This window comes from Cimex lectularius, unplaced genomic scaffold (genome assembly GCF_000648675.2).
Source record: "Cimex lectularius strain Harlan isolate CLEC.00 unplaced genomic scaffold, Clec_2.1 scaffold385, whole genome shotgun sequence".
Taxonomy (NCBI): Eukaryota; Metazoa; Arthropoda; class Insecta; order Hemiptera; family Cimicidae; genus Cimex; species Cimex lectularius.
The window spans coordinates 18,787-32,937 of NW_019392918.1; the positions used below are offsets into that span (position 1 = coordinate 18,787).

Sequence of the window (14,151 nt, forward strand, 5' to 3'; positions counted from 1 at the left end):
AAAAAAAAGAATGTCTAGAGGATTCTTGCTGCAGTACACCTGAATCCAAAAACTACTAGTAAAATCTCGAACTCTCCCCTCCAAGAAGTTCATTATAAAGGAAACTTCATTCACTACAACTTTTCCTAAGTTACTTTTTTGCAAAATTTAATAATTAATATTTACAATATAGAAGAAAAAAGCACATCCTTTGGCTGTAAAAGTTGGGAAACACGATGCATTTTTTACTCTGATTACATTTAAGGTTTAATATACCACTTCAATTACTGTTAGATCACTATGATTGTGACCACTTTGAACCACTTTCTTATTTACACACCACTTAGTTAGGGTCGTGAAGTACTCAATATTCCTCCATCACCCTTTACACCTAACTCAGGGTTGATAAGATACTCATATTATACCATTAGCCCTCTCGTACATACCAATAAATACATCCAATCTAAATTCACATTAGGGTCACTAAACTATCAGTGTTTCAATAAAACAAACCTATTTTCTCCAAAAGTCGGAATTGGGTACCCAGATACTCACTGCCAGCTCAATCACAATTCTCTTCGGTGTGCCATTCCTACACACTCTATATGGAACAATGTTATTAACCCTTCAACTAGATGTGACACATTGAGCAACCTTTCTGTTCATGTCAGACCCAAACAAAGGCTTTGGCCAAAGTGTCGGTGTTTCGATCCCTCATGGCCTATTTTTAATCAAGTGGCAATGACCTCTCTTGTACGAGTCAGATCCTATGGGCCACCTATCAACAGGTTCTTGATCCACCTTTCCATTACCCTACAGACCTATGTGCTATGTGCCTTGGTTACCTTTTTTTGCCAAGAAAAAAAAAATTTGTTTTACATTATTGCAGTAATTTGGCTATTGTTAATTTTTATTTATCCAAGCAGCCTCAGTCCCATTTAGTAAAAATTAGTGAGCCTATACTGTACTTGGAATAAGGATTAAACTATTTTTTATCAGGAATGATCAAACAACAGGAGAATGTTGGTTTAGAGTACCTGAGATATTAAAAAAATTATTTACTTTAGTTCAAAGTCTTACATGTTTTTCTTTTAAATAGAATATATTTACAAATTTAATTTGTACAATATGCAATAAGAGATTATAAAATGTAAAAATTTTACTGTCATACTTTTTTTACGAATCTGCATTTTAAACAATTCTCCCCAAAATAGAATCAATGTTGTCCTTATATTCGTGAATGTCAACATTCCTCCCTCTCACCTGGAAATATTTTTGTATTATATNTTTTCTTAAATAGGATTTAAAGACAAAATATAAATTACCGTAAATGAGGTCAATAATTGATGAGAAGCCGCCACTTTTCTATTATAGGGGTTTATAGACATCAAATGAACCCATACAACATTAGCTTCTTTGAATGCGATTCTCAAATAAGATGATTGACAGGCTTCCTGTAAATGAAATTTGCAATAAAAACAATAGATAACAAGATAATTTTGTTCACCTGAAGGGCTTTGGGCTGAAATTTGCTCAGGTAAAGGTCTAAAGCATCGAGCACACACTCGAGCTCCTTTCCCAACACATCCATATTAGCGCACAGAGTGCCGATGTCTTTCAAAAGTGCAAGCTGCAATTTATACTGTTGCGAAAGCACGTACGAACCTGTTGACTTCTCATTTTTACTTTTCTCAGCGCTGTCGCTTAATACTTTACACAATGAAGGCATCACTTCTCTGAAACGATTATAAGCAATGTAGAAATTGGCAAATTTCCTGGCACAATTTTAAAAATACTTACTTTAACGTCTGGGCTCTGACGAAGTCTTTGGAAGTATTTCCCAAGGTTGTTAAAAGGACGAAAGCCCTGTGGATTATTAAAGGGCTATTCCTGTAGCTAAACCTAGTGACGAGGGGAGACCAGATTTTGTATGTTATCGGAAGAAGATCGTCCTCCCAAGGTGACAGGATCAAAATCCCCTTTTCCAGGATCTGCAATACGATAATCTGTTGCTGCTTGTCTTTTGATGGAAGGAAGTGCAGACTCCTTTTCAAAATGTCTATGGTAAATTTGACATAGTCAGGGGGTTTTATTTTTTCCTCTGTTTCACGACCTTTTGTCATTTCTTCTACTGTGATATTTTCATTTCTGCATTTTAAAAAACAATCACAAATAAATTTATTTGATGTTATGAATTTATTTTGTAAAAATGCATACTGGATGTTTTCATCTGGCCTCATCCAAGCCTCTGAATCATGCATTGCCTTGTGATACTCTAAAAGTTCTTCACAGAGCGATGGTCTTTCTGCTACTAAATTTATTTCTGTATCTACTTTTTTGTAAGGTGCCTTGTTTTTTAACCATTCTAATAAGCAAGATACAAAAGTGTGAAAAACGTGAAGGAACGCTAAGCAATTTACTTCTTGAAACGTGTCACAACTCTGGACTAAGACCTATGGAAAAAAAACATTTAAACACATGAAAATGTTAGTTGGGGGGGGGGGATAGAAACCAACATCATTAACAATATCGTATAGAGAAGGTAACACATCAATCGTAGAATGTTTCATAATGACTGAAAGTACTGACAGCACTTTTGGATTTTTTTCAACATATTTTAAATTTACTGTCACATGATGGGAAAGGTAGTCGACATTTTGCGCCACCAAATCGCCAACACCTCCACCGTACAAACTAGCTATACGGTTCACAGATTTCAAACCTGCAAAAAAATTTATTATTTGACTTGAAAATAAAAAATATCAATTGATACAAAGTAATGAATGTGCCAGACCTGCAATGGATATCGCAAAAAGAGGACTTCCTGCACTCTCCAGCAGTGGGTAGAGACAACGAAGTATAAGAGGTGCAAAAGCATCTTTTCCTAGGGCTGTTGCTATTGTTGCCACACATTCTGTCAGCAAGCAGGTCTGAAAATAAAATTTTCTATAAAGCCAGCCACAACGGTAATAAAGTTTATTTAAGTGTACTTGAATGACGTTCGCTTGTGCTTCAGCCCTAGTTTCCGCTCCATCTTTTCCTACAGTGACTGGCAATTTCCAAGCCAACAAAGGTTCCATTATTGTTATTAATATGTTTCGCAAAAGATCCTCTTTTTCACTGTAAGTTCCTGGATTTTCTACAATATTAATGAGCTAAACTTTAATATAATATTCAGCAAAGCTTTGTAAAAAAAAAAAAAAAAGTCAAACCTGCTAATCAAAGGTAAATTAATATATTGCATTGTCCGTAAAATTATGCCTACAGATGAGCGAAACAATAGATTCATCAGACTCTATGAAATTCATCATTATGGCAATTGAGATAAGAAATCTGATAAGTCCAAAATGTTTCAACAATTTTCTCCAGGACTGTAATAAGAAGGCTCAATGAAAATAACCCCATGACCCGGCACCCGGCTCATAGACTTCTTACCACAGCACAGAAAATGGCCATGCTTCAATTCGCACGGAAATACGTGTATTGGACATTGGAAGATGGGAGACGAGTTCTTTGTACAGATGAGGTGAGAGTTGGCCTCAAATCTTTAAACGGGCTTTCATATGTATATGCTCAGGAGAAAGATACACCCTACGCTGTATGGTTCTGCGGTGGCATTTTCTTGGATGCCCGCATTGAATTGGTTGTTGTGAAGGAAGATCTCTAACTCACAGAGGTACTTACAAGATATAATTGAAGATCAAGTGCTATTTGCCTTCCCCCACATCAGCGAGAGGTTCTTGTTAATGCAGGATAATACCAGGTCCCATAGAGCTCAATGTGGATGACTACCTGAATTAGGTTGGAACTGAGTACTTGGTATGACCAGCTTGAATTCCAGATTTAAACCCAATTAACACATTTGAGACTAACATAAGCGACGAGTATAATGGCGAAACCCAGGTCTGAATATCCTAGAAGAGTAGTAAATAACTGTTCTTGATGAATGGGAAAGAATTCCTCAGGATTTTACCAGAAATCTTTTCAAGGAATGGTAGTGGAAATACTCTGTATTAAAGATGGCCAAAAAAGTTTTTTTTTTGTACTCGATATTTGTTTTTTTAGAAAAATGTCTTAATTTTTACAACCAAGCCTAATTTTTGTATGCCAAATATGAATAAACTTACGTACATTAAAATTTTAAAATTTAAAGGTGGTGCATTTATTTTGTCAATCAGTGTAGATATCTCATAGACATCTAAATTTAAACCCCAGTGCCCTGAAACTTCGACTTTACTATTTTCCCATAAGATTTGGGGGACCAATGACCTGAAACATGGTGCTAACAAAACCGAGGAGTGGTTATTGTAAAATGCTCCCTGCCAACTAAAAACACCCCTACAATCACCGAATTTTAACCCCATTGAAAATCTCTGGGAAGAAATGAAGAAGGTTGAAGATAAGACTGAAAGCTAAATGGAATAAAAATAAACTTCACTTGATTGAAGCTGTCAAAGAAGAAAAACAGACTTCTTGAAGTGCTCAAAAATAAAGAAGGATAAAGAGATAAATTTCATATGTTAATTAATTTTGTTGCATGTTTTGCACTGTATGTGAACTTTTTTCTTCAGGTTAATTATAACTTTCATGTTTATTATTTAAACTTAGGAACAATTAAAGAAAAAAAGGTTTTGCATGTAAATTCATTACAAATTTTACCATTTTATTTAAACCTCAATATGATGTACTGAAAACATATACAGACTTTTTTTACTAAATGTATGTGTTTGAATTTAGCCACTATGAAATCACATTTTTAAAAACCAATTCAAAATTTTGTCGAGAAAAAATTAATTACTTTCATATAATTTATTACATACCTGTTGATAACATGTAGTGGAGGATAAGAATGATTTCTTTTCTATATTGAGTGCTAGAGTTGAACTCATCAAGTAAACTATGAACAATCACAGACATGTCGGCATATTCCACTAATTTCTTGCATACATTTTCCAGGCAGAGTTGGCATTTTGGTGTACTGGCGTATTTTAGTTGTTTCCAAACGCTGTCTTTAATATTCGACTCTTCATCAACCTCTAAAATTACAAGTGAAAATAAGAAAATAATTTTTTTTTAATCCTGAATTTAAGAACCGTAATACCTCGGATCGCCATTTCTTCAAGCAAAGAGATCATGTTGCATTCAAGTGTGGCTGCAATTTGCAAGCTCCTGAGAAGTCTGGACAGATGTTGGACTGAATTCGTTATCTTCTGAAGGGTTTTGGACCCGAGCAGATCAAAATAGCCACTTAGAAGCTGAAGATGGCTTTCCTTAATACTCAAATCTGTCAGGAGAAAAAATGTTTCAAACACAAACAAAACACATACATACTTAATACGCACCAACACCCCGAAGGATTCTAGGCAATCTAGTTAGTAGAGCATATAAACATTCTTCAATAATTTCCATAAGTTTTCTTTCTTTATTTGCATCACATTTTGTTGAAAATTGTTCTATTACTCTTTTACTAGCCTTTACAACTTCTATATGTTCATCTTGTGATAATATTATAAGAGTGTCAATAAGAAAATTCAGAGAGGAAACCATTGACCTAAACATCAATAATTTAAAAATTAAAACTCATTGAATTTTTTAAAATAATTTTATACATGTGTGTTTAGTGACCTTTAGCCAATGATTATTTGGAGATTGTGAGGTGCAGTCTGGTGTGACGTAGATTTTAGAAAAACATTTTCTTCATCGTGCCAATGTTTCAATCTACAATTAATTAAGGTTTTTAGTTGAGATGAAAAAAAGCTAATGGCACGAGGGGGATTCGAACCCACGACCTTCGGCTAAATACACCGCTGCTCTACCATCTGAGCTATCGTGACCTCGATCCACTCGGACATCAACTCCCCATCTCAACCCCACCTTATGAGTTTTCCCTCCTTTTGCCATTTTTCAAATGTCGTGTAATCGGTTTGGACTCTCGATGACAATTGAAATGGCGACGGAGAGCTTTAGTGAAGTGTACTTCAGTTAATTCATTAAATTCACTAATTTCGTGGTCCGCTTGACCAATTAATTGTAATGTATTAATTGGTCAAGCGGACCACTAAATTAGTGAATTTAGTTTCAATCTTTATTGAAATCATCTTCAGGGCCTGGGATTTATAAACATTCCTTTTTAAAAAGAAAGATAGTTCCTACTCACAGAAAGTTATTTTGCAACAATCTGGATTTCGAGCACTTTAGCTCATCATCAGGTTGAAGGACTTTTACAACTTTTACGATCGTTGCAAAACAACTTACTGTGAGTAGGAACTATCTTTTTAAAAAGAATTGAACACCACACTCACTTCATCATTCATCATTTCTATTTATAAACATTGTTTAAATTTTACAAATACATGTGGATGTGAAAAAAAAATTATACAATGCTAGAAAATTGTAGATTTAAAAAAAAATGAATTTATACAATGCTGAACATTTTTTGTTTTAGATTGAATCAAAGTATTAGTACTCAATAAAAACTTTTTAATCAAAAAAAAATATTTTTAAAAAATAAATAAAAAAATATTTAAAAAAATTTCTAGCATTGTATAAATTCATTTTTTTAATCTAAAATTTTCTAGCATTGTATAAATTATTTTTTTTCTAGCATTGTATAAATCCGTTTTTTTTCCACATCCTACATGTATTTGTAAAATTTAAACAATATTTATAAATCCTAGGCCCTGAAGACGATCTCAATAAAGATAAAGAAAATGTTTTTCTAAAACCGACGTCACACCAGACTGCACCTCACGATCTCATATTATCATAATTTTATACCTAGAAGCTTCGGAAAGAATGTAATCGATTTCCAAGACCAGCTTTTTACGAACTCTCCAATTCTCATGCTGCATTTGCTGAACCATGACCACCACTACTTTTGACAACATTTTCCCAGTTGTTTCTAGCCAATTTTTGTCCCTTTTCTGGCCGTTGATGATCATTTTCATATCCTCCGGGGTGTTTGGTTTGAGCTGATCAATTGGCTTTGTGTTTGGGTTCATTTTGAAGACCTTAGGAATCGGGCCGTACAACAAGCTGTCTTCCATAACAAGTCCAATCGTCCTGCCCCATATCTGGATGGCGATCTGAAAACAATTTTACGTTAAAGACAAGCAAAATCAAATATACATCCAAAGTACACAATTTACCAAAATCAATTTGTGATTTTGCGTTATAGAATTTGTTACGACTTCAATGCAAACTGACATAATGCCAGGCACCATCAGCATTATGATGCTCGCAACACGTTCTTTAAAGTCGGGATCTTGGTACTTTTCATGTGCTTGTATAAAAGTCAACAAGCATTGCAAAGCTTCTAGCCTAAAAAACACCATAGTTAAATATTTAATAGATCATAATGTTTGTACTATTGCAGTAAATTCTATTGGAAAGAGGACGTCTGGCAGTAGAGTTGTGCCTTAGAGAGCAAAGGTTACCTGCCATATTCAGGGTGGTCATCTAGTCTATTTTATGTTACACAGTTCAGATGTGAGAAGCAGCAGAAGGTGTTCTGTATATTTTATCAGAAAACTTTTTAATCGCCTCATAACACGCCTTAATAGATTTTCCACCTTGAGACTGAGCTGGATGTGCCATGCCTAGATGATGAATCTCCACCTTATTTACATAATAAAGATGACTTCCATGACCAGCATTCCAAAAAATTTGACAGTAGAATGTAAAAAAGAAAACACATTTTGGCAGACAATTTCTCATGTCTGGCCATACATATTTGGCAAGGAATTACGATATCCTGGACCTCCTTGCACAGATGGATGGAAGGCATTTTTTTTTTTTTTTAATTCACCAACAAGAAACTAACAAATTTCAAGACGGCCAACTGACCAACACACTTGAGTTGTACTGGAAGTTGACTAGATGTGCAAGACTAAAGAACAATGTGGAATTCAGTTTTAAGGCAGAATCACTAAACCTTAACATCAGACCCTATGATGAAGATAGGCAGACAGATCAAGTGTTTGATGTGCAACACAAATGCGGAAGACACTCTCCACTTCCTCTGCATGTACCCAGGCCTTAACGAATTTAGAAATGCAGCACTTGGGAAAATATGATTGACAAATGAAGAGGCGATAAGCAGCCTGTAGATACCGCCAATTTTTAGTTGGAGAATTTGTTTTGTTTTTTTATAATGGTTTGGTCCAAAAGTATTTTTAAGTTATTTATAGCTTCAAACAATTTGTTTTATTTTAATTTAAATCTTTAGTTTTGTCATTTTGATTCACGGTTTTGATTTAATTTTGTACTTTTTAATTTAGGTTTTTCATTTATTTGTATTTGTAAAACAGTAAGATTGACTTTACAAAAAATGTAAAAAGTTTAATTTTTTTTTAAATTGCTTTATCAGTTACTGATCTCCACAGCGGCACATTTAGCTGAAAGTCGTGGGTTCAAATCCCGCCTGACACAAATTTTTCATTTTGAAAAAATTGTGTATAATTAATTAAGTAAGTCTACATTATGCTTATTTTGCACACTTAAAAAAAGCATAATATTGTATTAATAGTTATAATAGTTGACTAAATGTTTTTTTTTCCTTTCTTCTTAGTAATATTGGAGCTTACCTTAAAGTAATAAATTTTTCACTTTTTGCTATTTGTATGCAGCTGTACATGGCTATGCTTATTTTTGGATAATAATTTCTAGAGTAAACGTCCTCAAGAACAGTCTTCGAAGTTTTGTTTAGCAACGTGTTTAAACATTTCACAACCATTAATTTTAACTCTTCTGGTAGTTCCAACACTAACAACAAAAGAAAAAAAATTCCATATATAAATTATATTACAATAATGTACAGAGTAATAAAGTAGAGACTCACAAGTTTCCGGTTTTGAATCATCTAATTGCAGGAGTATTAATGAGAAAATTCGCCAAAAGTGTGAACTCTCCTCGACTAATGTCATTTCCAAGACAGCTTGAAGGGAGTCAAGCAAGTGGCAGACAGTTTCTCTCCTTTACAATAAATAAATAAAAAATTAAGACCACACACTTTTTGCCTCCTGTTTTTAACTTACTTTTGCGCCTTTTTATTCCCAAGGTGAATAAAAATTGGAAAGAATATATAGCTTTTGAACTGGGATATCATTGCAGGATCAAGCCCCTTCAACGCCGAGTTCAATTCCTTGCAGGACTGCTTATTGGGGCTCAGCGCGATCTTGTCACAAGCCGATTTCAAAGTTTTGAAAGTCTTGTGGAACCTGAGCCTCTCCTCTAGGCTAAGCTCTTCCATAGTTGACATTCTAAATTCCTAAAAATCTGTCTTACATTTCAATATTTTAAATTTATAATTCAACACATTTCCTTACCAGCATGAATTCACATTTGTATCAATTTCCTGAATGATATATTGAAATTTTTGTTAAATAAAGAACGATTGTGATATCTTTACCTAGGAACATTTTGTGAGTTCATTTGGTCATTTAACCACTGCAATAGACTAAGTGTAATAAAATTTGAACTAACATCACTGATTTAAGTTAAATTTTGAAGGAAACAAGATTAAATTTTTAATTTTAATTTAACGGTCCATTTTGACATTAGTTATACAGACAAATCTAAGCTACTGACTTTATAAATATAAACCCGATGAAGAGTCCTTTACAAACAGTTAAAACTCTTTAATAAATCGTTGATTAAAATCGAAAAATCCAAATATTGGTATTTTCAAAGTTTATAAATAATTATAGAGAGCAATGACATTTGTGTAAAAGTAAAGAACAGAATTATTAAAATACCAATCTCAAAAATTGACCAAGTCTCTAGATTTGTTGACTAGTAGGTAACACGTGATGTTACAGCATAAGAAGGAAGGCTTCAATGCACTGGCAAATTTATGATAAGAGCCAAAGCTAGCATTATTTATGTTTATGCACACATAATGTCCTCACATAGGATAGAATACTGAAGAAAAGCGGAGTGTTGATCTGTAACCTTTAAAAGAAAACTGGTGTAAAAGTTCAACAAAAAAATAAAATAAAATACACCATCACACCTTCATGCATAACATTAATTCTTTGTTAATTTTAATTATTTATTTTAAAGGTACAAATAGGGCTTTAAGCCCTTTACATGTACTTACATTAGAAATAAATTAAGTTTTATAAACATAATAACTTAGTGTCACGAGCAGTATTTGAACCCACAACCTCCAGCTAGGGGTACTGCTCGTGACACTAATTTTTCACCTCAACAAAAACCTTAGATAAAAAGAATAATTAATTGGAATACAAAACAATAATGACAATAATATATTCTTTAAAACATATTATTTATAACCGAACCACGTATGTAAGAAAAGAAGAAAGTGGAAAAAGAAAAAAGAAAAGATGATTCATGCCGTTTTCAAAAACTCCGACGAGGAAGCAGGACATACTTCCCGGGGAAGCAAATTCCATAGTCATGACCCTGCAATTCTGAATGATAAGGCTAAAGGCTTAGAAGAGTGTTGAAGGCTTGGGATATGATTGGTGGGTTTGGATAATGAATTTTTTTTTGTCACCTATACATGATAGTATACTATACAAATATGTACACATGATTAATGTATCACACAACACAACAGCATTAATGCCAGCACTGCACCAGTAGTACACACGCTTTGAGGAGCCAGCCATTACTGGCACTTAGTGTGTATGATTAGGGGTCAAGGTATGGTTAGGATGGTTCAAAAGATTGGAAGGTTTGGAATCTGGATCCGATAAGTTCGTTATCAACAGTAATGTTGAGGTCTTTGTTGATAGTGAGGATAGTGTCATAATAAGGTGCTCTGACAATTTGTCTAAGGACATTCGATTGGAAGGACTGGATGCACAGGATATTGGAAGGCTTGGCATTACCCTACAGTTCCAGTTTCTATGTCCATACTGGTCTTAGTAAAGTCTTGTACAGCGTTAGCTTTGTCTTAATTGTCAAAGTCGATTTCGGTCTTAGAAGTCTTCGTAGTAGTCCAAGTAAGTTGTTGTTTTTTAAGTCTTGTGTGGGGATTCCATGTTAGTCTGCTGTCGAGATATAGTCCCAGGTATTTGACTTGAATGGAAACTGGTATCTTTTTGTTGATGTACAATGGAGGGCAAGATTGCTTTTTCAGCGTAAACGTTCACTGAGTGCATTTTTCTTCATTCATTCTTGTCCTAAGAATGTTAAGGGTGCTGAAAACATTAATACAGGATGAAATATGATCCCTTGGTTTAAGATCAGTACTAATGACAAGCAATTTGAAGGCAATGAGCACATTGAGAACCCAAGGAAAGTGAAAAATAGTGCTAAATAAATTATTTGGAATTATCACCCTTATTATATCATTAACCTAATTAGGGATCGATGGAATCAATATTCTATCATCGGCCCTCTCACACTGCACATTCACACTATTAAATACATTCTCTCAACACATTTCCTCCAAGAATCAAAACAAGGGACCCAGATACCCGTTGCCATGATCAAGCACATTTCTCATAACAGGTGGCATTCCTATGGCCTCGTTATATACAGCCAAGGAATTGCACCCTTCAATTAGAGGGGATACATCGAGCAACTTTTCTCTGCATACAGGACACTTTCAACTTAGCATGGCCTATTCTTAATTGGATGAAGATGACTCTTATTCTATGAGTTGACAGAGAGGATTATTAAAATTAGACAAATATACTTTTTATAAATGTAGTACTGTTAAATATAAACTTTATTTACACCTTTTTTTGTTATAGAATAATATGTACAATAAAGAAGAAATTAGAAACAAGCTGCATAAAATGTTACACTTTTTTCTCTAACTTCCCTGATTCTCTTCAAATGCCTCAGTATTGTTAAGATCGAAAAATCTTTTTTACCAAGTTTGATTTTCCCTTGTGTGTCAAAGTCTTTCAACGTGCAAAAGTAATTATCTGAAAATTTGGAAGTATTAAAAGTTGGACTTTGTTTCATGTTATTTTACACCATTACCTGTTAGTGTGTTACTCATTTGTTGCTTCCATATTGCACACTGCTCCATTTCTTGCTTGGTTTTCACCATTTTTTTAGGTTTGGTTAAAAGTGCATTTTTCTTGTTCAAAACGTTATTGTAAATGTCGATAAATCTGTTGATATCCGACAATTTCAATCGACCTTTCATATACCTGAAATTAAATTTCATTGCAGGTTTAGCGCTTTTAATAAAGGTTTAATAATGTTTTTGACAAGTGACGCACTGTGGAACTTGGCTAAATTCATGGTTTGTGACATAATTAACAGAAGCCTCAAGGTCCCTTCTCGGTTCAGGTGTCGGTATATTCGACTTTTCTAAGCAAGTCAATACCAATTTATTTTCAGGTGGTTTTGATACTCCAGTATCAAACATTCTCATATTCTCCTTCTGTGACATGTCAGTTTGTTCCAATGGATTAATAGGCGACAAGCTGAGTAGCTGCTGATTCATGTAATCATATTTTGATTCCTGAAATAATTATATAAACAATTAAAACAAGTAAATAGAATTAGAAGATAGATTATCAAACCTGTTGAGGATAATTGACCTCCTGGGTGAGTAGTTCCTTTGGAAATGTATTGATCACATACTCCATCCTTTTATCCAATTCGTCGAGCTTATGCACTACTATCTATTTCAAAATAAAAATCATTAACCTAATGCTATGCATTATTAGACAAAAACATACTTTATCTTCTTCGAGTTTCTTTACCGCGTCATTCAACACTGATTTGTATTTTGTTATGAGCATCTTCATGTTGTCTATTTTTTTGGTGAGATTTAACAGATTTGCTGTTGTCGAAGGATCCCTGTATCCATCCATTATGTCCACGGCCAATTTCAACTCATTCACCTGGGCCATAAGCTCCTCCATTCTAAATCTAAAATGTTAAAACACAATTTATTTTCAATAATTCACAAATTACATTGTCCAAACGACACTTTCGTTGAGGTCTGAGAGGTGAATTTTTAACAAAACCTACCACTGAAAGTAGCAAAAAGCATTAAACACACCTGACAGACCAAACCAGCAAACAAAAAGGTTTTTTTTAACACAAAGGCTTTGAAGACTTCAGTAATACAGGGAAATGCCCCTTTAAAGAAGAGTAACAAAGTCAACTGATTTCTGCGAGAAAGTTCCTCTAATCAAAACACATTTTAGTCAGCAAAGAAATTAATAAATCAGTAAAATATACTTTCGATGTAACATTTTATGTTTTTTGTGAGGGTCTATGTAGGTGTAGATTCTTGCAACTAGGCGAGAAAGAGCTGCATTGATATGGAGGTTGACTAATAACCTGAAGCTGGCCAGTGAGTAATAAAAAAATAAAATGCAATAGATCTGCTCAGGTCGAGGTGGCCAACTCTTTTTATCCCTATCCATGATGTAAATGTTTTTATAATAGACATTTCTGGCTAATTGGCTCATCCTTTATAGCCCAAATGAATCACGTCCCAATTCTCGTCTCCATACTCGAAATTTTTTTAAATAAATCGTTATTTTTTATATTTTCTATTTAAGTTTAAATGGTAATAATTTAATCTAATTAATCTACCACTCTAAAACACTAATTTTGATTTTCTTACTCTTTCAACATTAAATTTTAGGATTTTCTCTTGAGGTCTGAGGAGTGATGAACCTGCAGCTTCATTTGGTGAGATTTTGAGACTTTAACTGATTGTAGGTACAAATAATATAAATATGTATTTGTAAAGGGGCTTAAAGCCCTATTTGTTCCTTTAAAATAAATAAATAAAATAAATATGGAAACAGGCGTGAGATAAAGCACAAAATATAAAGAAAATTCGTCAACTTACACGTTTAAATGTAAAAGTTACACTGAAATTGCAATATAAATTTTTAACCACAAAAAATCAATATTTTGTAAAAGGAAATCAAAATTTTGTCTTTTGTTGAATAAAATGTTGAAGAAATCTCTCGAAGAATGTTATCACCACTTTACCGCGGTTTTTTTGATCGGGAGGTTATTTCATGTTATAAATGTGTTTACTGTAATCCTAATTCCTAACGATTATAATAAACCATAATTGAAAAAAATTACATGTACATAAATATTTTTACTTTTTATACAAATATTAAATTTTTTTCATCTTTGGAGCAATTTTAGTTAAAGGTTTGTATACTCGAATATGAATATGTAAAAGTGAACTTTTTTCTATATACTGTG

At 33.6% G+C, this 14,151-nt stretch overlaps 2 protein-coding genes across 8 annotated transcripts; both read right to left on the reverse strand.

Moving 5' to 3' along the window:
* Positions 1-1,109: 1,109 nt before the first annotated feature.
* LOC106672697 (TELO2-interacting protein 1 homolog) lies at positions 1,110-9,915 on the reverse strand. 6 transcript variants are annotated; one of them, XM_014404315.2, is made up of 17 exons: positions 9,389-9,915; positions 9,015-9,239; positions 8,819-8,952; positions 8,565-8,742; positions 7,128-7,299; positions 6,757-7,064; positions 5,322-5,530; positions 5,081-5,263; positions 4,800-5,015; positions 2,970-3,118; positions 2,774-2,909; positions 2,496-2,701; positions 2,197-2,432; positions 1,780-2,127; positions 1,487-1,715; positions 1,305-1,433; positions 1,110-1,242 (listed from the first exon to the last, which is right to left on the reverse strand). In XM_014404315.2, the coding sequence occupies exons 1-17, from the start codon at positions 9,409-9,411 to the stop codon at positions 1,171-1,173; spliced, it is 3,153 nt and encodes a 1,050-aa protein (XP_014259801.1). In that variant the 5' UTR covers positions 9,412-9,915; the 3' UTR covers positions 1,110-1,170. The 6 variants fall into 6 exon arrangements, with proteins under 6 accessions (XP_014259801.1, XP_014259807.1, XP_014259806.1 ...); XM_014404321.2 differs by having other exon boundaries at positions 9,015-9,247; positions 9,389-9,914; XM_014404320.2 differs by having other exon boundaries at positions 9,306-9,914.
* Positions 9,916-11,662: 1,747 nt separating this feature from the next.
* LOC106672659 (spindle and kinetochore-associated protein 1-like) lies at positions 11,663-13,944 on the reverse strand. Of its 2 annotated transcripts, none has more exons than XM_014404245.2 (6): positions 13,781-13,944; positions 12,651-12,843; positions 12,492-12,593; positions 12,186-12,430; positions 11,941-12,113; positions 11,663-11,882 (listed from the first exon to the last, which is right to left on the reverse strand). In XM_014404245.2, exons 2-6 carry the CDS (start codon positions 12,834-12,836, stop codon positions 11,731-11,733), a joined length of 858 nt encoding a protein of 285 aa, XP_014259731.1. In that variant the 5' UTR covers positions 12,837-12,843; positions 13,781-13,944; the 3' UTR covers positions 11,663-11,730. The 2 variants fall into 2 exon arrangements, with proteins under 2 accessions (XP_014259731.1, XP_024085075.1); XM_024229307.1 differs by lacking the exon at positions 13,781-13,944 and adding an exon at positions 13,550-13,682.
* Positions 13,945-14,151: the final 207 nt, after the last annotated feature.